The sequence below is a fragment of the Canis lupus genome, chromosome 22 (genome assembly GCF_003254725.2).
Source record: "Canis lupus dingo isolate Sandy chromosome 22, ASM325472v2, whole genome shotgun sequence".
In the NCBI taxonomy this organism is placed as follows: Eukaryota; Metazoa; Chordata; class Mammalia; order Carnivora; family Canidae; genus Canis; species Canis lupus.
The window spans coordinates 7422146-7449933 of NC_064264.1; the positions used below are offsets into that span (position 1 = coordinate 7422146).

At 44.0% G+C, this 27788-nt stretch overlaps 1 protein-coding gene across 10 annotated transcripts in view; it reads left to right on the forward strand.

The window, feature by feature from the left end:
- Positions 1 to 27788, forward strand: part of ENOX1 (ecto-NOX disulfide-thiol exchanger 1) — a 551124-nt gene that overhangs the window by 371414 nt on the left and 151922 nt on the right. For all 10 annotated transcript variants that reach the window (XM_025478196.3, XM_025478197.3, XM_035704332.2 and 7 more), the window contains 2 exons: positions 23083 to 23256; positions 24475 to 24681. In XM_025478196.3, coding sequence (XP_025333981.1) covers positions 23083 to 23256; positions 24475 to 24681 — 381 coding nt within the window. The remainder of the gene's footprint in view (positions 1 to 23082; positions 23257 to 24474; positions 24682 to 27788) is intronic.

Genomic DNA, 27788 nt, shown 5'->3' on the forward strand with positions numbered 1-27788 from the left:
GAGTTGGACACTTAACTGACTGAGCCACCCAGGCACCCTTCCCCCTCAATTTTCTATTGAAACATTCTTTTTTTGTTCTTTCTGACTTATTAAGGTACTTTATATTTTGAAGATTTTGTCCTTTATATGTTGAATACGTTGCAAATATTCTTAACAGTTATGATTTGAGTTTAATTTAGGTTACTGTGCTCTTACAGAATTGTTACTTAACCTAACAGTTAATTACAAGTTTTCTTTCAAAATTGATCTTGAAGATATTCTGATAGTTATGAGCCTATCAATATTATAAGATGAAATTTTCTCCTGCTTATAATTACTTTCTAATTTTTATTCATGAAATATTACAAATAATTGCAAGAGTGTACTCAGAAGCAGCCACCAAGGAATCTCTCCCTCCCATTTGGGAAGCAGGGACACCTTCCTGTAGCTATTCGTGCCTCAGGCCCCTTCCAGTGCCCATGATGCTGTGGAGCTAACAGGCCACACATTTCTTTTCTCTGTGCTTCCTGCATAATATCCTTTTCTGAGGAAGTGAGCACTGAACAGCCTAACTTGAATTATGGTACCAGGTAGGGACCACGGAAAAACCCAGGAAAAACCCGATTATCATCTCAAGTATATTCTCCTGACACGCGGAGACAACCCAGCTATGATGATTGGTATCTCCGTGTTCAGGTATGACAAGGAAACTCTCTTTCTCCCAGCAGTACTTAAGACTGTCCTCCTTTTAATGATTTCAAAAAGCCTGGGCACTGTTGGAAACTCTACCTCCTGACAAACGTGTTTTCCTCCTGAATGCCTTTGTTCAGAGTACACCACCACGCTTTGGATTTGAGAAGTTAAGCTGCACAAAACAGTGGAAAACCCACAGGCTCAGAGCCAGACAGTTCTGTGCAGAAATGTTCTCACCAAGTCATGTGAACAGGAGCCAGTTGTTTGACTTCTGGGACCTCAGTTTTCTTGTTTGGAAAATGGAAATTCTATCGTCCAGGTCACGGGGTTGTCGTTGGAATTAATAAGATAATGTATGTGATGTCCTTTCTACACTGCTGTCTCTGCTGAAGGCACTCAATAAGTGGTGGTATTAGATAATTATTATTTGATATTCTGGTCTTGTCCAGTCCTCTTTCCCAGATTTTGCTGCATCAGTGGAGGAAGCACTTCTATTTCTTATTCCTCCTATGTTTGCCATGAACAGGCAGCTTGGAGGTGCTGCTGTTGTGTCAGCAAAGCTGTGTTAATAATAATAATTGCTTACCTTTATTGTGTATGTGCCAGGCCTTTTCCTGAGGATCTTATAGTTATTATCTCATCTATCCTTATCCAATGAAATAAGTGCTGTTGTTAACCTCATTTTTACAAATAAGCGCACCAAGGCATGGAGAGGCTGAGGAATCTATCCTGAGACATACTGGTGCTGAGTGGCACAGCCAGGATGTGATACTGGTGGCCTGGCTCCCCTGCCCATCAAGCTCCCACATTTTGTTGTGCCGCCTCCCTAGAGCGAGCAGCAACCTTCACGTTCTGGGACATTTAACTGAGAAATGAGAACACCTGCTAGAAGGAGAGAGGGAAGATGCTCAGAGTTGAGTGTGGTTAACCCGCAGGGTGGTGTCCGGAAGGGGCAAAGCCACTGCCAAACAAAATCCATGCATTCTGTGAACAACAAAAACTAGCTTTGTATTTCTTTCAATAAAGAATCTCCACGGTTCCAAGAGAATTCCTGTCAATGGTAATGGTGTCATTTCTTGTTTTGCCGAGAATGCTCCTCTGTAATTGCAGCCCTATAAACACGAGCTGCAGGAAACCAGGAGGGAAGCCTTTGTTGATAGTACCATAGGGTCTGTCGCCTTTGAGTAAATAAATAGACCTTATTTATTAAGCATGTGGAATTTATTTAAAATACTAGTTCTAATGGAAGCAATAGAAGGATCTATGGCTTTCCCATGGATTGTAAACCTAAAAGAGTAATATTACAATATTAGCAATCTAAACGAGCTTTGTCTTAATACTCCTTTTAGCACCCGAGATAATGATGTTTCTCTCCTAAATTCTATTTTAATCTGAAATACAAACAGCTTAGGCTTTGCTTGCCTTGAATCATTATTATGATGAGGTTGAGCCATCTGTGTTTTTCTTATTCTGCTCATAGCTCCAAGGAGTAGTCCTGAAATTGAACAAGTTGGGAGAATTTCTGTGGAGTAAATTCAAACATACAGTGACATGTAAAACCCCACAAGATTTTATGTTGCCTGGGAACCTTTTTCTCTCTTGGATTGAGTTGGGAGTGAGAATTAATCTCACCCTGCCAAATCATCTACAATTTTCACAACCTTTTGAGGTCTGGAGCCATGTTTCATGCCAGATTTTGCTCACTTCATGTATAATCCCCAATCCGCTTCTTGTTGACTTCTGAGATTATAAAATTGACTATGTTTGTTTAAATCAGGATCTATTAAGCATCTCTCTTGTTGGAAGACTAAAAAGCTTTACATACGCAAAACTGATATTTTTACATTCACATCAGGAAGGATGGTCATGCCCTCCTATAATGCATTCCCTGGTTGAGACCAAGACTTTGGATAGATTCACCTTAGCAGTGCTTACATTGACCTAAAAGTCTTTTGTATTTTATAGCTTTAATAAAGTATAATTAACATACAATAAACCGTACATGAATAAACTGTGTAATTTGATAAGGTTGGACATTTCTATGCACTTGTGAAATACTTATCGCAAAATAATGAGCATGTCTAGTATACCAAAAAATTTTCTTGTTCTTTTTGTCATCTCTCCCTCCACCTACTCAACTCCCCAGGCAAATCCTGGATCCTTCTACCTGTCTCTGTAAATTATTTTTGCATTTTCCAGGATTTCATATAAGTGGAATCATATGGAATATACTCAATATCTCACTACTTTCACTTAGTATAATTATTCTGAAAGCCATCCATGTTGTCAAGTGTATGGAAAGCTGAACAAAACTAGTGAAGGGGGGGATACCTTTGGCCCATTCCTGATCTAATAAGGAAATACAGTTAAATATGAGGATACCTGTAGGTTTTAAGTATATCATCTTTATTAGGTTGAGGAAGTTTCCTTCAAATTTTAGTTTTTTTTTAAATGATTGATAGTGTTATTTAACTTTTCTGGATATTGGATTTTTAAAAATGCTTTATCTGTGTCTGTGGAGATGACTGTGGGTGTTTCTATCTTTCTCAGTCTGCCAGTTTGGCAAATTTACAAATTTTTTATGTTAAACCAATCTTGCATTCCTGGGATAAATCCTACTTGGTCATGATGTATCACGCTTTATGTAGATCATTAGATTCAATTTGCTAAAATTTTACATGGAAATTCAAGACAGATATTGTCTGTAATTTTTTTCTAATGTCTCTGTCTGGTTTTGGTATTAGGGTAATGCGGGCCTCATAAAATAAATTGGGACGTGTTCCCTCCTCCTCAGTGTTCTAGAAGAGTTTGTAAAACAGAATAACTATTATTTTTTTCTCTAATATGTACTTTCTACTAGAGTAAAATTCCACAGATAAGTCACCTGGGATTGAAGTTTCTTTGTGGGAATGATTTGAATTGCAAATACTCTTTCTTTAATAAGAGCTATATACAGATTATTTTTCCTTTAGTGATCTTTGCCAATTTGTGTCTTTCCAGGAATCTCTTCCATCTAAGTTGTCAAATTTACTGACATAAATGTGTTCCCAGCATTTCTTTATACCTGTAATTGGTATAGGACAGGACCTGTAGTTACATTCCCCTCTATCTTGCCTACTGTCAGTATTTTGTGTCTTCTCTTTTCTCCTTCAGAGGGCTGATTGGAGGTTGTAGGATCTTTTCAGTCTTCTCAAATAACTGGCATGTGGTTTCATTGATTTTCTCTATAATGTTTCTATTTTATATTTCATCAACTCTTGCTCTGTGTAAAGTTTCCCTTTCTGGGTAAAGTAGGCTTAATTTGCCCTTCCTTTTTCCAGTTTTTTAAAGTGGGGGCTAGAGTCATTGATTTGAGACTCTTCTAAAACGAGCATTTAGTGCCATAAATTTCCCTCCTACTACTACTTTAGCCACATCCCTTGAGTTGTGGCATGCTGTTTTTATTTTCATTTAATTAAAAATATTATCTATTCTTAATTCGCTTTCTTTCTTTTACTTACAAGGTATTCAGAAATATGTTATTTAGTTTCCAAATATTTGGTGATTTTTCCAGGTGTCCTCCTGCCATTAATTTCTAATTTAGCTCCACTGTGGTCCAAGAATATATTCCACACTTTTTGTGATTTGTACCTTTGTAATTTTATAGACATTTGCTTCAGGCCTGGAATATGGCCTGTCTTGGTAAGTGTACCTTGTACACTTGAAAAGAATGTGTTTTCTGCTATAGCTGGGTGAAGTGTTCCCGAAGTGTTAGTTAGGTTAAAATGGTTGATAGTGTTATTTAACTTTTCTGTATCCTGATTGATTTTCTTGTCCACTTGTCATAGCAATTATTGAGAAAGGGTTATTGAAATCTCTGTTATTGTGGATTTGTCTCTTTTCCCTTTCTGTGCCCTCAGTTTTTACTTCATGTATTTTGAAGTCTTACTCAGTGCATAAATGTTTGGGATTGTTTTGTTCTCTTGGTGAAAGAAGTCGGTCAAGAGTAGACAAACGCCATATTGATTTCACTCATCTGTGGAATGATGTGGAATTTAAGAAATAAAACAAATGAACAAAGGAAAAAAGAGAGAGAGAGATGAACTAAGGAACAGACTCTTAACTCCAGAGAACAAGTGGTTAGGTTACCAGAAGGGAGGTGGGAATGGGGATGGGGGAACGAGGTGATGGGGACCTTGATGAGCACTGAGTAATAATATATAGAATTGCTGAATTACTATATTGTACACCTGAGACTAATATAACACTAATTCCAGTATGTTAACTGTATCAGAATTAATATTTAAAAAATAAATAGGTATCTTGTAGGCAGCAGGTAGTTTGGTCTTACTTTTTTAATCCAATCTAGCAAGTTCTGCCTTTTAATTAGGGTATTCCTTACATTTAATATGACTGTCCATATGATTGCGCTAAAATAAATCTTATTACCTGATTTTGTCTCTTCTGTTCTTTACTCCATCTTTTCTACTTTAGTGACTTATTTTGAATTATCTTGTAGGATTATGATTCAATTTCTTCTGTTGGCTTTACTACTTTATATATATATATGAACCATAAACAGTATAATTTTATTTCCCCCCTTCTTGTCCTATGTTATTTGCTGTCATACATTTTATTTCTACATGTTATAAACCCAAAATACATTGTTAGAATCTTTGCTTTTTTTGTCAATTATCTTTTAAACAAACAACAGTCTTTTATGTTGAACAACACATTTACTATTCCCATTGTTCCTTTGTATAGATTAAGATTTCCATTTCAAATCATTTTTCTCTGCCTAAAGGACTGCCTTTAATATTTCTTATAGTGTGGATCTGCTGCTGATCAATCTTTTCAGTTCTTATGTCTGAAAAATTCTTTATGTCATTTGCACTTTTGGACATTTTCACTGGATATAAAACTCTAAGTTGACATATTTTTAGATTTCAGTAGTTTATAAGTGTCACTCTGGTGTCTTTTGGCTTATATTGTTCTCAACAAGAAATCTGCTTTCGTTGTTATCTTTTTTCCTCTGCACATAATACATCTTTTTTCCTCTGGATACTTTTAAGAACTGGTCTTAAGTAACTGGTTTAAGTAACTTTTATGATATGTCGTGGTATAGTTCTCTTCATGTTTCTTGTGCCTTATATCCTTGAGCTTCTTGTATCTGTGAGTTAATAGTTTTATCAAATTTGGAGAACTCCACCATTATTTTTTCAAATATTTTTCTGACCCTATCTCCTTTCTTCAGGGAGCTTGACTACAAGTGTATTAGGCTGCTTATAGCTTTCCTACAGCTCTTTTTATTGCTCTTTTTGCTGTTGTTGCTGCCATTTCTTATCCTTGTGTTTCATTTTGAACAGTTTCTATTGCAGTTTCTACAGGATCACTTAATTTTTAATTTATTGCCTAATCTGCTGTTAATATCATGCAGTGTACTTTCATCTCATACATTGCAGCTCTCATCTCCAGATGTCCATTCAGTTTGAGTCTTCCATGTATCTCTTTAACATGTTCGCTCTTTCTTCCACATTCTTGAATATATGGAACACACGACTGTCTCAATACATTCATCTACTAAATCTGTCATCTGTGTCCTTTATGTTTTGTTTCTGTTGACTTACTTTTTTCCTTATTATGGATCATTTTTTACTGCTTTTTTGTATGCCTGGTAGTTTTGTTTGTTTGTTTGTTTGTTTGTTTTACTGCCGCTGTAACTAGTAACCACAAATGTGGTGACTAAAAACAAATTTCTTATCTCACAGCTCTGTAGGTTAGAAAGCCTCACTGGTCTCAGTCAAGGTGTTATCAGGGCCATATTCCTTTCTGGAGGCGCCAGGCTCTGTATTCCTGTCTGCTTCCTGGCCTTTTCTAACTGTTGTTTTGTTTTATTTTTGAGATTTATTTATTTTTGAGAGAGAAAGAGAGAGAGTGTGTGGGAGTGAGGAGGGGCAAGGGAGGGGCAGAGGGAGAAAATCTTCAAGCTGACTCCCTGCTGAGCACAGAGCATGGGCTCGATCCCACAACCCATGAGATCCTGACCTGAGACCAAAAGTCGAACACTTAACCATCTGAGCCACCCAGGTGCCCTGGCCTTTTCTAACTTCTAGAGACTGCCAGCATCCTGTGGCTTGTGGTCACCTTGCATCTTCAAAGCCAGCAGTGGCTCTCACATTAAATCACTATCTCTTCTGCTTCCCTCCTCCCCTTTTAAGGACTCCTGTGATTATACGAGGCTCCCTGGAATAATCCAGCATAATCTCTTTATCTTTATCTTATATTCAGCCGATTAGCAGCCTTAGTGCTACCTTGGCCCTAATTCCCCTTTGCCATATAAATAACAGATCACCTGTTCAGGATTAGCCTACCACACCACCTGGTAACTTTTCAGTGGCTGCCAGACATCATGAATTTCCCCTTGTTAGGTGCTGGATGTTTTTGCATTCCTGAAAAATCTTTGAGGCCTGTTACAGGACAGATTTAAATTTATTGGAGACAGTTTGAACATTCTGAAGCTTGCTTTTAAGTTGTGTTATGAGAGACCAGAGCAGCCTTCAGGGCTAATTTCGCCCCACTATTGAGGCAGCACCATTCTGAATATTCTACATAATACCTCATGAATGATGAGACTTTTCTTCTCTAGCTGAAGGGGACATGAACTCTTCCTAGGTTTGTGATCTCTGGATGGTTCCTGTAAGCCCTTTGGGCGGTTCTTCTCGCAGCCTTGAGTAGTTTACTCACATGCATACCCTGGTCAGTTCTCAACTGCAGATTCAAGATGTCCCTGCTTTAAATCTCTGAGCTGGGATCCCTGGGTGGCGCAGCGGTTTGGCGCCTGCCTTTGGCCCGGGGCGCGATCCTGGAGACCCGGGATCGAATCCCACGTCGGGCTCCTGGTGCATGGAGCCTGCTTCTCCCTCTGCCTGTGTCTCTGCCTCTCTCTCTCTCTCTCTGTGACTATCATAAATAAATAAAAAATTTAAAAAAAAAAATAAATAAATAAATCTCTGAGCTGTGTGTATATGCATTTGTGCCCACGTGTGTACGTATGAATGTGTGTGTGCAGTTTTCTCAGGTACTCTGCCCTGCAAACTCTGGTGACCTTGGCCTTGCCAGTCCCCTCCAAGATTCCTCTCCTCCCTGAGGCATAGCATGGAAACTCTCTTCTGGCGGTAATCTCTCTAGACTGGGCAATCCTATGGCTCGCCTTGTTTGCTTCTCTTCTCTCGAGAATCGTTGTCTGGCATTGCCTGAGATCCAATATCTGAAAGCCATGTCTCATGCATTTTATCTGGGTTTTTGGTTGTTTCAGGTGAGAGAGTATATCCTGTGTCCGTTACTCTTTCCTTGCCAGAAGTAGAAGTCAAACATTTGCTATTTGCCACCTATTTCATTTTGATAAGGGCAACAGTGATACCCAAATATTTAACAATGGCTAGGTCTTGGGCACTGACCAAACAGAATAGGTAGACGCCAGCTTTCATCAGCGATATGTCCACTCTGGTGTTTACCAGCTGAAGGTCAGTCCCGGGTAGTGGTGAGACCCACAATCGAGCCAGCTCGGGGCTTGTTGTCACCACCAGCCCTGCTGGGACAAATATGCCTTTGCAGTAAAACTCCCCTGGAGTTAATTCGACTTAAATTCCTTCCATTCCTTAATTTTCCCTGTACTGTTGTGGTAAAGGTAACGTGGGATGATGTATGTGAAGGTGCCCAGCATTCTGCCCGGCACCCAGAATACTCAGTAACAGAGAGAACCCTTCCCTTTCCCAGACCTTCCTCTGGGACCCATTTGGATTCCTCAGTGCCCTGCCAACAGTCCACTCAGGAGAAAGAAAGGACCATACCCAGAGCTCTGCTTGTGGGGGGCAGGAGCCCAAAGACTCCACCGTGAGGCACCAGGGAAAGGAGATGGGGTATTGTGATCATCACAGCGAAAGAAGCCTCTCCAGCGGGCTGGTGAGAAGTGGGTCCTTGGCACTGGTACCCACAGCCTCAGGAGGATCCCATGCAAGGCATGCCAGCCCCACCCAGGTGTGGAGAGGGTAAGGCAGGGGCACAGGTACCCCGATTCAGAAGGGTGTGGCAGGAGCGATGGGACCTGCATCCTCCAGCCCCTACCTCTCTACTCCTTAAGGAGATGACAACTCAGAGCTAGCCTGCCACAGTTCCTTGACAAATGGTGGCAAAGGGGACAGTGTGAGGGACACTTTGTAGGACCAGATTTCTCTGACATCACACCGGGAGTGTGTCAGGCATGAGCCCTGCCTATACCATCCGCCCTTTCATTTCATTTTAGGATGCTTTTCACCAAATTAAGCAATTTTTTTTAATTTGTCACTTTTGTTCTCTCTAGAAGCATAAAGCTCAGCCATTTGTCTTCAAACTCCCTGTGTCCCCAGCACCTACCACACACCCCAAGCACAAGTGCCTGTTGACGACAGATAGTACTTGATGAAGGTGTCATAGAGTTCTTTGTCCAAAACATGGAATAAAGATATTGTGCAGAAAAGGCCCCAAGATAAATCCTCCTGATACACACTCGATCCATCCTGCCAGTTTATCCGATTTTATTTTATTTAAACTTAGCTCTGTTTGTTCAACAAACATTTTACGCTTGAAATTATTCACGTCCCTCATGCCTCTGTCCCATCACCCTGTGATGGGAGAAAGTTAACTCCCTGTGATAGGGATTTTAAATTCTTTCGACTGACTTCCCGAATGTAATGGGGGGGGGGGTGCAGGGAAGCGATGATCTGTCATTGTCATAGTAAAAAATAACATTAATTGACTAAGGATGTGAAGGCCCAAGGTGGTAGTAAGTACACTTCCATTCTGGCGTTTCTGGCAAATGTAAATCTGCGACACGCAGCTCTAGGTTAGAGAGGCCTTGCGCTCTGTCTCTGAATATCCCTCCTTTGTCCTCCTCCGTACCACGGGCACTTTTGATGTAAACTCAGCCTGAAGCAAGGCTGCTGATCCACAATGCCCTCAGTGTTAAGGAGGGGAGAAAACTATATAATGGTATAGCTAAAGGAAGATAAATAAAACACCCCACTGTCCTCTGCCCTCGAAACGTCCTTTGATAAATGCCATGAAAACAACGGCTCTTGGAAATGTGGCCCGAGCCCCGAGGGGCAGCTGATCTCCGACTCGGGTCTGTATTGACAGAGTGCCCCTTGCTTGGGTTGGAGGACACACTGGTGGCTCAGCGGGAGGGGTACTGTCAATGAGGAGGCCACTGGTCATTCAGAGCGCGGACGGGCTCTCTTCAGGAGGTTGGCACAGGTGCTGCGTGCACCTCCCTAATTTTGCTGTCACTTCCTAATGCAGCTGGGTGGCCCCCGTGTCACAGCGCACTGTGTGCCTTGGGCCAGGGGCTCTGACTTCCTTCGGTGCCCCCCGCATCTTGCCCCCTGCTTAGCAGCCTTGTAGACGACTGATCATGTAAAATGACCAGATACCTCCGAGGGACCGAGGGCAGCATTCCACTCAGCTCCCCCGTTTTCTCAGCTCTGAAGCTTAGCGGATGACCCTGACCTGGAGAATGGCATAGTTCTATCGAGATCATGGGGTACATGAGAACCGGGGTACACCGCACACACACACACATGCATACACACAGCTCCCCACCCTCCCTTGCTCTCCACCTTCCCCCCTTCCCCCTCTTCCCCCCTGCCATGTTCACGTATCCTCCAAATCCCAATAATATACAGAATAACACATTGAATTCTCTCTCCGCACGAAATAAGCACTTAGCACCATTGCGGAACCCCGGAGGCCTTTGCAATGGGAAGAATCCAAACTATAATTTACATTTGCATATTGGTTTTCCTGGTTTGTAAATTGCTGGCACCGAAACGCCCCTCAGGTAACTGAGCATCCGTAATAGCAATGCGAAGTGGGCGTGGAAGATGTTGGCCCCACAGGTGAGATGAGGAGGAACCTCAGGTGCATGGGACGAAAGCCCAGACAGCATCCTGGCCCTCTCCCTGCGAGCTGTGTGTGCCTGCAGACCACAGGCAGGTGAATTATCGTCACAGCCAGGATAGCAGGGACCATAGTTTCCTCCCCTTCTTTTGTCACCCCAACCTCCACCGCCGCCTCGTTCACTTGTAAAGCAGATGGAGGGGGGAACCTTGGAGGGATGTAATGAAAAAATAGCTTATTGAATGATTGAACAAGGGTTTTGGAAAGCATAATATTGCATAAAGGTAGCAGTTCAAGACTAGACGCCTCTGGGGACGGGAATGAGACGTAGAGCCCTGAACGAAGAACAAAAGGAGTCTTTGCATTGACAACCAGATGGGAAATCATGAACTTCAAATGAAAACCTGGGTAATCGTTTCTGTCTTTAACCTTGCACTCTCCAGGAACACAACAACGTTTTGGGGTATGTTTTTCATGCGGGAAATGAGTTCTCTTGAGTTTTGAATACTGAGGGGTCAAGCCCCTGTAGGAAGACGCTACCAATCCTAGCTGCTGAGAAAGGCTTCTCAAAGTCAGCTGCGCTCAGCCCTCAAGGCTGAATTTGGTCCTTGAACCATTCCACCTTGGTTTACATCTCTGAAAAATTATCTATCGGAATGACTCAGGGTGTTTGCGGAAATGACAGGCCACCAGAGACTATGACTTGGCGTTGATGCTTTCCAAAATAAAATGCATATCAACATGTAAAGAACTGAATCTACCAGGACCTCAGATGTAAGAAGGTATTTTTAAAGTCTGGTGCTGCTCACGTTTAGTTTATTAAAAAAAAATAATAATAATAAGTGTGTGTGTGTGTGTGTGTGTGCATAAAGAAGCTTAATACTGGGACGCCTGGGTGGCTCAGTGGTTGGGTGTCTGCCCTCAGCTCAAGACATGATCCCGGGGTCCTGGGATCGAGTTCTGCATGAGGTTCCCTGCAGGGAACCTGCTTCTCCCTCTGCCTGTGTCTCTGCCTCTCTCTCTCTCTCTCTCTCTCTCTCTCTCTGTGTGTGTGTGTGTGTCTCTCATAAATGAATAAATGAAATCTTAAAAAATAAGAAGCTTAATCCCATAGATACATTCATTGAAATTAATAAAGTAGGATTGCAATGGAAAAACTAAGTTTAGGGGGAAAGCAGATATGCCGGACATATGAATGAGCCCAGTTGGTGAATCTGGGTATAAGACCTCATCTTCTTGGCAGAAAAAGCAGAGAGGAAACAGCTCTGAACTCTGTAATTCTCATTTCCAGGCACTGAAAAACATCTTGGGCCCTTGGGGTTAGAGGAAGTTGTTTCTTTTTTTGTTTTTTCTCTTTTTTTCCTGATACTAAACTATCAGAGAAATGTCTCCTGTGGCAAAACTATATGGCACTGCCTCCTTAGTTATTTTCCTAGAAGACCCTCCTGATTTCCACCTAAAGAATTACTTTTTAAAGTTAGAATAAATAATACAACTTTAATTTAGGGATACCTGGGTGGCTCTGCGGTTGAGCGCCTACCTTTGGCCCAGGGCTTCATCCTGGGGTCCTGGGGTCCTGGGATCGTCCCACGTCGGGTTCCCTGCAGGGAGCCTGCTTCTCCCTCTGCCTGTCTCTGCCTCTCTCTCTGTGTCTCTCATGAATAAATAAATAAAATCTTTAAACACACACATACACAACTTTAATTTAGAAAGCAGCTGAAGATTGAGATATGCCTTTTTTAAAAAGGAAGGACAGTAAGGCAGTATTGTATCATGTACGCTCTGTAGCGCAGACATGCACATACGCACGTGCACAAATATAATATCTGCGATTAAAATGAAATGACAGCTAATATGTGCTGAGTGCTTTCTCTACTGGGCACTCTTTTAAGCCCTTTATATATTTTAACCCACTTAATCCTCACAACAAGCCTATCAACCTAAATATATTTTTAATCCTCTTTTTTACAGTTTGAGACCCGAGGCATAAAGAGGCTAGGACACTGGGCAGGAGAGTGAGCTTGCCCTTGAGCCCCAGACTCAGATGGTCTCTCTCTCTGTGTTTACTGCCTGTCTCTTGGATTTCTCTTCCGCTCTTATTTCTTCCCAGCCAGTTGTCCTTGCCCACACAGTCGAGTGGAAAAATTAAATTAATATTAGATCAGTCTGTGATCTGAAAACAACACACGACTTGAAGTTTCCTTTAGGAGCACGCATGATGTGTTTGCTTTTAAAAGAGGCTCTATTTTCTCCCCCAGCCGATGGCTATATGCTGATCTTATATAAAGAGACCAACTCTGTGTTGCTTCAACCCCTTCAAGCAGTAAGTTTAAATTGAAACTTACATAAATTGTTTAAAATAATACGATGTGAATGTTTTCTTTGAAGCTAAATATTGAATAAGTTTTCCTTTGTTCTTGTTTAAATTTATGAGATGTTACCTATCTCCCTGCTGCCTTTGTAAACTAAAACGAAGGTGGGTAAATAAAATCAAAAGGTTAGCCCTTGCATATTATCTCGGAAAGACGCAGGTTGGAAAGGGAAGATCCCTGTGAAGACACCGACACCGTGTGAATGAAGTACCACCTCTGCCGTCACCCCCGCAGAGTGCAGTGGGCTCTAGATCAATATGACACTGGCCTATTACCCTGACTTCAGAGAAGAAGGACAGCTCTACAGAACGAGGAGGCATTGAATGCCAGAAAGAAATGTGTTGCCATAAATTAAAGCCAGTCTATATGCTCAGAAGGTCTCCATCCTTAAGAAGATAGATAGATGGATAGATAGATATATCAGGATTACAGTGCGCTTCTTATATGCTTGACTGGATGTTCAAAAACATCTCTCAAGATTCCACAGTGTTTCGCCTCTCCGTTCTGCCCCAGTGCCAGAAGGCTGTCAGCCAGTTCAAAGGAGAGAACAGCAACAGCCTATGCAGTCCCCTTTTTTCCTACCATTATGTAACAGTCCTGCCATACAAAGTCACATAACATTGTACAGAGAGAAAATTAATCATCGGCTAATGAGATGGGGATGTGAAAAGAAGTTTGAAAGAAGTAATTTAGAGGCCCCAATTAGGGCCTATGCTCGTGGGTCTCCCGTGGGCACGGTTGGCAGATCCCAGGTTCAGGGGTGTAAGAAGGGCATGGGGGGAGGGAAGGAGATACAGAAGCCGCTGCCCCTGGGCATACAGAGCGGCTTTTGCAATCCTCCAGATGCGAGCTAATAAGAACCCATCTAGCAGTGGGAACCAACACTGTGATGCAGAGAACTTTCCTGAAAGGTTTCAGCGGGTGACTGGATGTGGTTGCCTACAGAGGTTTTAAGCTAGGAAATGAAAGGAAGGAGAAAGGGCCATTAAAAGAAATAGGCAAGCCTTGCGGTTACTTACTGTGTCCTCGTGTGTGTGACAGAGATGGGGTAGGGCGGGTGACCCGGATACCGAGCGGTTGGCTACAGAGTGCATTCAAATAGGTAAACACAAGTGCGAAGGGGCCAGCAGGCCAGGGAGCAGAGCAAAGAACTTCTCATGAGCCTCCAAACCGAGGAATTAAGAGTGACCCTACATGCGGTGAGAATTCGGCAATGGCCCTCAGAACCAGAAATCAGCAAGAGTTGAGAAGTAAATGTTAGGGGGAAGGAATCTGTCTACATTTGTCTAAGACGGTCTTCTCTTTTTCTGTGGCTGAGTCTGTCTGACCTGCAAGGAGCAATCAGAAGGGGTGCAAACTCTGAGAAAGAGTTGTCTTGCCATTGTATAGATATTGAGGGCTGGGGAGGGAAAACTCAAGACAGAAAGAGACCCTAAGAAAAAAGATTTTGGAAAATCCAATGGGAAACGCAAACTCTTTTATTTAGTTTTAGAACACCAACCACAAAGTTGCATGACAACATCCTGCAGAGACACGACGTGTGTATTTTAGTCGAATGAGGTCATTTGATGGGCGCGCCACCTCCACGATGGGACTGCCAGAGGGACTCATGTAATGAGCTGATGTGAGGTGCTCTGTGCAGGCCTGGCACAAAGCAACCATGTGAACGTGACCCCTATTTTTTAATCCTCATATACCAGGTCAGCCAAAATGATGGAGTTCGAAACCAAGAAAGGTCAAAAGCACTGCTGATCCCATCAGTCAGATTCTGTAGGCCCTAGTTCTGGGGCTTACCCTAGGCTGTGGAAAAGGTGAACTTTAAAGGAAGTCACTTGTGGAAAGGCTAAGGGGAAGCAAGGCCACTGAGGCCAGGCTGGAGAAGATTCAGGTGCTCCTGTGAGCTTTCTTCGTGAGCTTGACCAGCAGCACTAGGACCGAGAAGCAGACTTCTGACAATAGCCCAGGAGAGCAGAATAAGGACAGTGGGTTTACTACAGGGTTTCAGGTCCTGAGGCAACGTACGAGGGGGGAGTTTCTCCCTGTGAAACCATTAGAAAAAGGAATGGACTGTCTGGGGGAGTAGGGAATAACCTGTCATTAGACGTGCCTTAAGGCTGAATGGGCAGACATTGGAGGACTCAAATGCACAACGGGGAAGCAAGCAGGACTCCTGACCCCAATTTCAGCTCCGTTCTTAACTAGCTGGGTCACTTTGGACACGTTACGTAACCACCCCGAGCCTCGATTTTCTCATGGCTCAATCAAGGGGGTAGGACTAGGAAATACTCAACCTCTTTCAGCTTTAAGATTTCATAATCTGGGGTGAGGCCCAGTGTCCTTTGCTTCCTTGTCAAGGTGAACCCCTCCACACCTGCCTGGCATGTGCCAGCCTGGTGTTCATGCCCCAGCTGTGAGGCCCACTGGGTCTGAAGCGTGTATTTCAGCAGGTCCGGAAAACAGAGCGGCTTGCTTTGAGTGTGACGCTTCAGGCCTCTGTACCGAGCTCTCTCTGGCATCACATTCAAACCACTGCCCCTGCCCTGGCATGAGGGAATTTCACAGAACCTTTGAGGGGCTTTTACTTCCTGTTCACTCCAAATAAATTTGGTTTTAAAGCACATGCTCCATGCACAGGTTGCTGGAAAGGCCCGACAGACTTCTTTTAGCAGTCACTGCTTCTCTGCACCAATTTTAGTAAGAAGTTCTGAAATCCTCTTCACTTGGTGTCATGTCATAGTTTCAAACATGGACACAAATCTCCTGAGTCAAGTCAACAGTACTTAAAATAGCTGTTGACGGCTGCATTCCTCTGCTCTGCCAGCATTATATCCCCAGTCCAAGGAGACAGAGGGTTTTATTTATGGAATGAGGTCTTTGTTTACAACGTGAGCACAGCCAGGCTCCAGGAGCTCACTTCGGGTATACATCTTGGATTTATGTAGAAAACATACCTCGCCACCCTTGGATCTCTTTGGAAAGATCACAAGAAGCATTACTAATGTGACTTTCTTAGATTTCTGCTTGTAGGCATTCACGTATCTTACGAGGTACCCTATAACATTAACTTACAATCTGTGGGGTTGATTTAGTCTTAATAAATATGTAGCCCACTTCAAGGTTGGGCTTTTGCACAAAGGGAAAACGTAAGAGCAATCCCGCCTCCTGGGAACTGGTTTCGAACATTTCGTCTAAGAGGACACATAGAAATATCTTTTGTAAAAAAAAAAAAAAAAAAAAAAAGAAATATCTTTTGTATTTATGATCCCAATAAATATATTTTGAGAGTGCTTTTTCTTTTTTAAAAAAAAGATAATCCTAAAAAGAAAAAAAGGTAATCTTTTATTTATTCGAGAGAGAGAGAGAGATAACGAATGGGAGAGAGGCAGAAGGAGAGAGAGCGAAAATCCCAAGCAGACTCTACGCTGAGCACAGAGCTGGACTTGGGGCTCCATCTCACGACCCTGAGATCACAACCTGAGCCAAAACTAAGAGTCAGATGCTTAACCGACTAAGCCACCCAGGTGCCCCGAGAATATCTTCTCTACACACCCATAGGAGTCATCCTTTCGAACACTCAGGTCAGCTGTCACCCCCTCCAGCATTCGTTCTATGACACTGCCCACCCCTCCCCAATTAGTTTCCCAGACCTGCCATAACAGAGTACCGCAAGCTCTGGGAGGGCTTAACACAGAAACCTTAATCTCTCTGGGTCCTGGAGGCCAGAAGTCCAAAATCAAGGTGCTGGCAGGGCCATCTTCCCTCCAGGAAGGAACTAGGGAAGAATCTGTTGCGTGTCTCTCCCTTCGTCTCTGGGTTTTGTTAGCAGTTCCTGGTGCTCTCTGGCTTGCAGCTACGTAGCCAAATCTCTGCTGCGCTGACACATGGCATTCACTGTGTGGACCCATCTTCTGCGTCTCTTCTGTCCTTATGAGAACACCAGTCATATTCGATAGAGCCTGCTGTAATCGAGTATGCCATTGTCCTAACCTGATTGCATCTGCAAAGACCCCGTGTCTGAATAAAGTTATCAGGGGAGTCATGACTTCGACATCTCTGTTCAGAGAGACCCAATTCAAACCATAAGGCCCATATCCCACCCTGGGTTCTGGGCTCCTCTGCGTTTAGCACCTCTTACTGAAGTGTCTCCCAACAGTCGTCCTACTGTATTGGCATTGTCTGTTTAGTCTCGTTGACCACCAGACTGTCGCTTCATTGAAGGGAGGACTCAGATAATATCTTTACGGCCAAAGTACCTTTGAGAACGTCCCAACACCTGGTAGGCGCTCAAATATTTGTCAAAAGATATGCTTCGTGGTCACCATCATGATCCTTTATGTGTATAGAGTAGTAATAACCTATTTTATGTAAGGTTACACGAATGTTATTCTACATAAAATACGTGTTTCTCAACATCGCATATAAGTGCTGCCATTTGTTGCGTACTTGCCGTGTGCCGAACATGATGTTAAAACACTTCCGATTTTTTTTAATCCTGTGCAATCCTCACAAGAATATTCACACTTAAATCTGATGGTCCCCATTTTGCAGATGTTAGAAATGAGGCTTAGGAAGAGTCAGTGTCCCGAGGCCGCACAGCCAGCGCATGGGAGACCCAGGAGCTGATCGCAGGCACACGTGATGGCAGATGTGGGGTCCTCACGCGTGGGTATGCTGCTTTCCCACGGACCGTCCCCTTGGAGGCTCCCAGCCTGGGGAGGGAGTATGTCTGGTGATCATGTTCACACGTGCCTGAAGAAGACCCTGAAGCCCAGAGAGGTTAAGGGACCAGCCGGTCATAGGGTCCCTCAGCTGTTGCCCGGGTCAAGTTCACCGTTTTAGAAACTGCTTTCCTTCGTTGATCATGAAATGATCCTTAACAATACTAGAGCAAAGGAGGACAGGGAATGGGAAAAAAAAAAGCATTTCCTGTAATAATCCATGAGCCTCACCTTCTGCGTTGTAGAAGAGCAGGGCTTGCCACCTGCAATGGCAAACTACTGTGAGAAACCGTGTCTCCGTCCCAAATGTCCACTGAACAGAATGTCCTCACGTATCATGTGGTTTCTCTGTCCGGTGATGATGGATCATGTTCTGAGGCAGCAGTTCCTCCGGAGAGAGGAGAGGAGCTTGGACGTGTTTGTCAGAGCCCCTGCAGCCCGTCGGTGGGCCCCAGCCCCCGCAGGCTTGGCATCTCCTGGCTCTGAGGTCCCATGTGGGCCTCAGGGACAAGGAAGGGGGCCCTGGGACCCTGCCAAATAAGACTCAGCCTCCTGACACAGGCCAGGCTGTGACCCAGACCCCACGCCTCATAACTGGGGTGTCTGCCTCCCTCCACTAACCCTTTGCCTTGGTCCTGCCGCCGGGACCCTGTCTTGCTCCTTCAGCCCGAGGGCCAGCTCAGGGAACCTCCCTGGCTGTGCCTTTCTCTCCGCCTCTGACCCTGTCACACTGTGGCCACACTCACTTCCACCTGCCCCGAGTCAGAACCCGGCTCAGGCCCGATGACCTGGCCATGGCGCCCCCCCAAGAAGCCGACCCGCCCGCTCTTGGGTGACATGTGACCAGGTAAGGCCAGTGCAATATAAGAGGCAGTCTTACAGGGGCTTCTGGGAAAGTTTATGCTTTTCTGATAAAAGAGGCAGACATGGGTAACACCTCTCTGCCCCTCCATTCTTCCTGCCTTGATTGAGGATGTGATGCCTGGAGCCCAACAGCCACCTTGCTACAATGAGAAAAAGGCCAAGAGAATCTCACAGACACTGACCTACCCTACCATCATTTGACCAAGCTGATGCCAGCAGCCATACTCCTTCAGAATTCTTGTAAATAAAGTGAAAATCCCCTTTGTGTAAAGCCATTGTTGGTCAGTCTCTGTTACTTGCACCCAGAGTATTTCTGAATACCAGCCCTGATGCCCAGAATTACCAGCAGACTATACTGAAAATCCAGATTCCTCTTTCCCATTAGAGACCAAATGGAGGGGCACCTGGGTGGCTTAGTTGGTTAAGCATCCAACTCTTGATTCAGCTCCGGTCATGATCTCAAGGCTGTGGGATGGAGTAGACTCACACACGCATGCACATCCTCTCTCTCTCTCAAATAAAAAAAATAAATAAAAATAAACTATTGGGTGATGCCTGCCGCTCGTGATCGCTGCCCGGGAGCAGCCCCACCGCTCGCCTTGGGCCCGAGAAGGGCCTCTTTCCTCCTGTCATTCCCTGGGAGCCCTACGCCCTGCCCTCTGGGCTGCACCCGTTCCCAACGCTCACAGATGACCTCTGTGCCCGAGGCTCAGCCCAGCAGAGCAGCCGCACGCACACCGAACCCAGTTGCCCTGGACGGGCCTCTGTTGACTCTTCCAAGTGAGGTCGAGTTCTCATTTCAAATAATTGGCCTTCAGTGAGGCATTGATGGGAAAGGGCGGGAAGGGGGCCAGCCACCCCCTAGGGGCAGTGGACAAATAGAGAAGGCCCCCAGGACACTGGTCACAGTGTCACATGCTCAGCCGATTGGAGTCCCCCAGGCCCATCAGGCTTCCCCCTGGCAGGTCTCCTCAGGGGCCCTCCTGTGAGCCTTGGTTTACACTTCTCAACTCTTCTGCTGAGTCTTGTGCCCATCCTTCGTGTTCTCCTTAAACACAGCGATTTTTCCCCAAATAGGGAGCATATCACAGTTCCTGACACCAGGTCCTGGCAGCAGCAGGTGCCCAGGAAATGCCACATGAATGGATGGAAAGAAACTGTCATGCCTCTAGACTCCTGAACACAAAACCCCGACCTGCCCCTGGAAACATGCTCGTCTAATTGATAAAACATTGGACTACGTCTGAGTCAGTTAAGCAGGATTTTTGTTTCTGGCTTTGTCGTTTGCAGTTGGGAGCAGACAGCGAGGAAGAAACGTTAGCTGAGCTCTGGCCTTGGCGCCTCTGTGCTTGCTGGCTGCGGTACAGGGGACAGCGGGACGGGGCTGCGGGCTTCGAAATAAATAACCCTTTCTCTTGCTCGAGTACAATTTCTGAAAGTTCTACTCTACACTTAATTGGATTCTTTCTTGCTGCAACTTAAGCCTTCTTCCTCCTTTCCCTGAGTGGAATTATAACTCATTATCTCTGAAGTTCACAGGGGCAGCTTTTCTAAGCAAGACAAGGAACTGACTCTTAGAGCTTCACACTCTCTTCTTCACCTTTGTCTTCCTGAGCCTGTGTCTTTCTCAGACTCTCAAAAATTGTGCATTTGCTTTAATGAGTTAGTACATAGCAGGTTCCTGTGCTATTTGGGAAAACAATTTCCATCTGTTCATATATTGTTAAAAAGTAATGGGTTCTTATTTAAAAAAAAAAAAAAGAAAAGTCTAATCCTTCCCTCCTTCCTCCTCTCTAATACTGAATCTCAGATCCTTTGAGGTCCAACATAATTTAAGTGTTAATTCTTTTCTAAGCTCTTTTCAAGCTACTGCACTCACCATGCAGATTTCATTAAACCTCAGCGTCTCTTCATATTGATGTCTCAGAAAAAAGCAAAGTAACTCTTGCTCTCCATGAAAATATTTTGCTCAAGAGTAGTGTCTTTTGTCCCATTTCTAAAGATGTACTTATCTGGCCTCCAAAAAAGAAAACAGAAGTCTGTTACAACTAAAAGAGAATGCAAGCGCTGGGCTCCTCATCTCATTTTGCGAGGAAACATCTGGTTATTGTAGGTTCACAGGGTTCGCTGTCCGGAGTGGTCGCAGCCTTCAATCACCCTGTGTCTGCAAACAACCGGGAGGGCCCGGCCAAGCAAGAAACAGACGAATCTTATGCACAGAATGAGATTAAAGGCATGCGCATGCCAATATTTCTATCTCTAATCTATTCACCTTGGAAGCCTATTTGTTGCTTCAGGGATAAGGACACCAAAAAACAGTCTGTTCTGGAACTTCCCCTTTAGACTTGGCACCTGGAACAGAAGGCTACATCTTGAGGCGTCTGGGTGACTCAGTGGGTTAAGCGTCTGCCTTCCGTTCAGGTTGTGATCCCAGGGTCTTGGGATGAGCCCCTCATACTGGCTCATTGAGCATCTGCCTTTGGCTCAGGTATCATCCCAGAGTTCTGGGGTCAAGCCCGCATGGGGCTCTCTGCTTGGAGCCTGCCTATGCCTCTGCCTCTCTCTGTGTGTCTCTCATGAATAAATAAACAAAATCTTTTAAAAAATTAAAGTAAAAAAAAATAGTCAAAAGACACATATCTACATTTGGAGCCAGAGACCCAGGCCCTGGTGCTGACTGTGCCATTTATTTGTGATGTTGAGGATTCCATTCAACTGCTTTATGCCTCAATCTCTTTATCTGTCAAATGAGGATAAGACCTGTGAAACTTTATGAGGATTTTAAATGAATAACCAAAGTGTGAATCTTGTCTCTGTCACTTCCCAGCTTTTTATGGCTTCTGTATATCACTTGTTTTGAGCACTGTCAGCACAGAATCCTGGAATACTAGTGCCCCGAGAGATTATCCCATGTTACAAATGAAGAAACTGAGAACCATAATTACAGAGGAAGTACCTAGAATGTCAAGGTGACTCCTTTGAATAAGAATGCTTATTTGGCATTTATATTTACGTGTTTTTTTTTTAAAAACAAAACCAAAACTGGGGGGAAAAAAAACACCTCATTTTATTGAAGTCATGCTGGTACACTCTCAATTAGATGGATTTCCTAAGAAATGGGACAGCCGTCCTCTTGGGGTTATAGATCTAGGATCACCCTGCTTATTCTGTTCAACCCAGAGGAAGAGTGGAAACATCCAGGATATAGAGGAAGGCTATCCCTAAGCCTTTTCCCAGAACTGGGAAGTTTTTGCCCGTGCTTCCTGTGCTCTGGAGTGTCTTAGTAAACAAAGGGTGTCTCTGCCTCTGGCTTCTCCCACCTTTCAGCACAGGTAAGCAGAGTGAGGCCATGCCTGGGCAGAGGCTGACCTTGGGAGCCACAGATCAGAGGGGCCGGGAGGGAGGATTGGGAGTGATGGAGGAAGAGGAGGAGGTGGAGGAGGAGGAGGAGGGAGAAAAGATAAGAGAGTGAGAAAAGAAAAGGGAGTTCACTGCTGAGGAGTAGCAGAGGGCTCACCATGACTACTCCTGGTGGCATCTGTGCTACGGTGTGTCTACTGAGAACCAGGGAGAGTGTCTGCTTTCTGCAAACAGAAACGCTCCTTAGACACTCAGTACAATCTTCTAAAAGTCCCTGCTTGCAAATAAATCTTACTTATTCAGGAAAAGAAAATCCTCATATATCACCATTGAAATCACTTGTTTCATTACCACACTAAAAAACAAAAAACAAAAAACAAAACAAAAAATACAATGCATTGGTTATATTGGAAAACCCATTCTTTTTGCCCCCCTCCCTTTTTTTTATACAGAGCGTAAATTTGTTGTGTGTGTTTTTTTTTTTTTTTTATAGCAGGGCATAAAGATTTCAGGAAGGTTGGTCAATTATTTATTTGTTGATTGAATTATAGGAAGAAAGTGTGATTATCCAGTGGAATGCAGAAATGTATGCAATTAATTCTGTGCCTGCGTGTACTTAACCCGGCCATCGTAATCACTCTGTTTTTTTTTTATTTCCCGGGGGAAATAGGTGAGGTTGGACCTGAATGCATCATTATAAAGTATGCACATATAAATTGAACTTTTCCAAATCTAGGTCACTTGAATAAGAAGGCTCTTTTGATAAAAACAGACTGACAATTAGATTCACAGGGTACTTCAATGTTAAATGATATTCTTCCCATATTCTGGGTCATAAGGCAGCCTAAACACCACACCAATGTTAAGAAACAGAAAATCATATTTGCAACAATAGCAAAGCTTCATGGTGCATGGTTTCCACTTCAATGTGCTGTGTTCCATTATGCCACGTTAATGTTTTAAGTAATATAATTTCCCTTTCGTGTAGTTTTAAGTTCATCTTTTATTTTCTCTTTACCTTTCTGGAATAGCTTTCTATAATGCTACATCTTATGGCGGGAGAAATTCCTTAAAAAAAAAAAAAAAGTATAAAGTCGAACAATCCTTGCAGGAAAACAGCAAAAATAACAATGAAAATTGATTTTAGATCCTCCAACCAAAATGTTATCTTGTGTACTTCACAGACTCAATCTGTGTCCCAGGCTTTGATCCAGGCCTCAACATGATGACTGGGATCACCCCCATTAACCCAATGATACCAGGCCTGGGGCTGGTGCCACCCCCGCCGCCAACAGAAGTGGCTGTCGTCAAAGAAATAATCCACTGCAAAAGTTGTACTCTTTTCCCTCAAAATCCAAGTAAGTGATACCTGTGGAAAATATCTGCTCGTCCATTTAAATTTATTTCTTTTCTCTCTCTCTCTTTTTTTAATGTAGCATTGCATGCGCTTTCAAAATTCTTCCGCATGGATGCACAAGTGGGGATCCATTCTACATAAGGCTTCTGTCTCTAGATTAGCACAAATGTCTGGGGATGTGTCCATGTGTTCTATCCAGGAGCTGAATTGACACCATGAAGGCAATATGTGTGATGTGGGGATATATAATCCAGCATTAAGAATCTTTCTGCATGCAACAAAGTCTAGCATTTGCTGCAAAACATAGTGTGAAACACGTGAGCATTTCCATCCATCTTCACAAATGTGGGAGAAAAGCTCTGAAATGTGCTTTGCTAGATGGAAAATTGAATTAATTTGGCAGTTAGCAATTTTGGGGGGAGCCCGCATCTCAGAGTTTCTGGGCCAAATTGCATTTGCTTGAAGGAAACGTACATTTGATAAAATAAATGAGCCAGAATTTTTTTTTTAATTTAGTCTCAGATACTAAGTTTATGGGCTTAAATAGCTAGAATTTTTTTTTATTCATATTAATCAGTGTTGCCTTTTTGAAGTGGACTTTTCAGGAGATTGCTTTAGTAATCTACATATAAACTAGGTAAAATGTTGTGACAGTGTACGTTTTATCTTTTCCTACAGCCTCCCCCAAATGTAATCGTTGGCTCATTTAAATGTGAATTTTTGAAAAAAGTGTTGTTTTCAGGCCCAGTGTTTCCCAGCCGAGCAAGTACTGCGCGCGCTTGTGGGTTGTGTTCCCTGCCTCTGCCTTGCGGATCCATTATCCCGCAGCAAGACAAAGCAGATAACAAGCCCAAGTTTTCCATCATGTTGTCATTTCATCATGCTTTGTACTTTGTGAAGTCTCCCCCCCACACACACACACCCCATTTTCTGGGGTGCTGTAATATGAAGGAGAAATGAAATTATGCTAACATTTGCTTTATCTTTGCTCATGGACAAGCATAGCCACTCTGTGTAGAAAGGCACCCAGAAAGTAAGGGTTGGGAGGAGGAGGGGAGAGGAGGGGAAAACAAGACAGCCGCCATCAGTGGAAGTGGGTGTAGAAATTTCTCGTGACTCCAAGTGGAAAGTTCCTCTGTCAGCTGCACTTCCATGGGGGGAACCCGGAGGAGCACAGAGAAATAAAAGGCACACCCCTCTGTTTTGTTGTGATTATTAGATCTTCCACCTCCTTCCACACGAGAACGACCTCCTGGGTGTAAGACCGTGTTTGTCGGAGGATTACCAGAAAATGCTACTGAGGAAATTATTCAAGAAGTCTTTGAGCAGTGCGGTGATATTACAGCAATTCGGAAAAGCAAGAAGAATTTTTGTCACATTCGCTTTGCAGAGGAATTCATGGTTGATAAAGCCATTTACCTTTCTGGTACTTTGCATTACATAAGGGGTTTTCTAGGCATTTTGTGATGTTTTGTGATGTTAATACGAGCTTATTCCCTTTCGCCTCAACTGGCACAATGAAGTCCTCACAGTTGGGGCTGGAAAAGGAGGAACTCTGGTCTTTTCCCTTGGCTTCCAGAAGCTCTAATGTTAAGTCTGTGAGTGTACGTTGTGGCAGGAAGGGTTTCCCACCACCAGCCTTCAGGAATTCCGTCGAGGTTCTAATTAATGTTCTCAAGTGCTTATTAGATGAAAACCAATATTATGAATACTGAGGGCCATTATTATTATTGGATGTAATTCCCTGGGGGAATAAAGTACTCTCTCAGCATGATTTCAGTTTTTCAGAAGTGGTTCACTTTCTAGACCCCAGGGTATCGAATCAAGATCGGTTCCGTGCAGAAAGTAGCCGGTGGGCCTCAGGGGAAGGCCTGCTATCACTGCCCAAGGAAGGCCTAGTACGTTTGCAGTGGTAATGCCTGCCCTGTGATACCTGCTTCTTTGGTGCCAATTTATAGGGGGGGATTTTTGCAGATGTTAAAATTAGACCCCGTGCTGCCGGCGGGTGTCCGAGCGAGTGTCCAGAGGCTATCATCGAGGCCTCTGCCAGATCTAAGAACTATGGATCTGGTATTGGGATGTGGTTTTAGGGAGATGCGTGCTTAGATTCAACACCTTGCCATCCCCTCACGAGGCTCTCCTTCTGTGTGCCTCAGTCTATCACTCTGCACACTGCCTTTCTATTCCTGAGGCCAAGCCAATGAGAGGAGGGGAGAAAAAAAGAGGGGAAAAAACAATATAGATAGATAGATATAGATAGATAGATAGATAGATAGATCGATCTGAATCCTACTGCCAGGCTTACTTAATTTCTGCAGGCCACTCCTCCTGCCATGGAATTTCTTTGCAAACCTCAGGAGCTGGGGTTATTCCAACACCAATCACTGCAACTTTCATGAGCCTGGGTAGTGACATGGAGAACCTTAAAACCCTTATTCCAATAATACCTTACAAAGTGGGTGGGCCAGTGGAATCTGAAAGCATTCTAAAATAGAGAAGGAAGACGAAACATAGAAGAAAGACTTTACGACACACAAATAGCTCTGTGTTTTACTTTTCATGTGTTCCTGGGCCTTAGCATCAGAGGAATCTGTAACACAGCCGGGGACTCAGTGGAGTGGTGGCAATGGGTCTCACGTGCCTTGGCAAGATAACCTCTCTCTGGCCTCCATTTTCTCATCTGCAAAACTGAGGGAGTAACAGTAGCAACTCATAGGATTATTACGAGGAATGAATCAAAATAATGGATATTAAGTGCTTGGCAGGGCACCTGCAACAATAGGAACCATTCAGCAAATGGTTGTTTTTAACACAAATATCCTGAAGATGGTAAAAGAAGGACTGATTCTTGTGTCTCCCAGACCTGCCCGGGGAACGTGGGCTGTATCCACAGCTCTACCCGTAAACAATTGCTTTGTTCCACCTGGGTTAGAGGAGATCCAAAGTGCCTTTCAACTCCAACATAACCCAGCGTTTAGACCCAATCAGGAACCCCATGAGACACTGGCCAAAGATGAACAGGCCCAAATTTAGGCACGTGGAAGGTACTCCTCTATTTTTATCCCTTGATGCTCCGCTTTTCCCAGCTTGGGTCCTGCTTGTGAGCCAGGCACCTGCTTGCCCCTTGCTCTGCCCCTGGGCAGCAGGAGGAGCCCGCACCAGAGGCCTCACCCCCAGCCTCCCTGCCTAGAGGCACAGGGGTCCGCCGAGCTCCGTCTCAGCCACCCTAGGGAGGTTGCACACCAGTCCGGGGAAGATCTGAAAGGCTGATTAACTAGAGGGGCAGGAGGGAAGGGAGGCTGCCCCTCCTGTGTGTGAGCTCCTGCAAACCGAGGCCCAGCTGGAAGGCCTAATTTAGGACCGCGTTCACATTTGAAGGCCAAGCTAATTTTAGATTTAGCCTCATCAGGATCTCTTTTAAGGCCTTAATGATGATGTTTTGGTGAAAGAGAGGGTACTTTTTGGAACCAGAAATATCTGAAAAGTGATGCTCTGGACGTGAGCAGAAGAAAGACACTGGGCCAGTTTAGGGCCACAGTGGCCAGTCTTAGGCACTGTTGCCTCCTCAGCTATTAAGTATGTATATCTTGGCCTGCTGACTCGTTAAGTTTTTAGGGCCCAGAACCAAGATACACTCTGCTTTAGCCTGAATTCCACTCATATGCGATCCAGTGTTTGCGGTTTGGGTAGGTATTGTTCTACCTTCCATTCTTAGAGAACACCATTTAAACCCAGGAGTGAGAAGGGAGAAACAGGAATCAGATGTGAGATCTGCTTTGTATTTGTACCTTCCCAAAGGTGTGAGGCGCCCTACAGGGAAGAAGTCAGCCTCTGCGGGGGTTTTCAGTGGAGTTTCAACCCAAATGCCAAGATAATCCATTGAAATGTACCACGGAGATCTTGAACATCAGTGTAGTACAGCCTAGCATTTCACCCTGGTACCTCATTTGCAAAGCCCCTACACAGCAAAAGTGCTCATTTTGCTCTTTCCTCTGGCAGCCCCAACAGCTGTGATCCTGCTGGGACCTGAATTTATGTTTTTAAAATCTGAGTACCCCAAACTAAAGAGCAGCCTCAAAGCCAAGTCTTCTCCATTTGAAGTTAGGCTGGCTGTCTGGTTTCAGTTGTGTTCGGGTTGATTTCTCAGATCCAGTTTCTGCACATCATCGTTATAAGTTGGGTACCTCGCAGTAAATCCCCCAAAGATTTCCAGGCCCATTTTTTTTTTGGTCTAGCTCTGCGCTCTTGCACAGGCTCCTGTGGCCTTCAAAGATTGCGTGGACAATTTGTGCGGTGCTGCATGCCAGATGAGGTGCTGCAGGGCTATGAGGAAGGCAGCAGTGAGGCCTCTTGATTGAAGGTAAAATATCAAAAAAAAAAAAAAAAAAAAAAAAAAAAAAAAAAAAGAAGGTAAAATATCCTCCTGTGTGCCCCAGAGGATAAGTGGAAATAAAACAGCATTGCAAAATTGCCTCAGTAATTGTGGCTTTTGCAGCTGCCAAGAGAGAATTGAGCAGCATTTTCTAGGGGAAT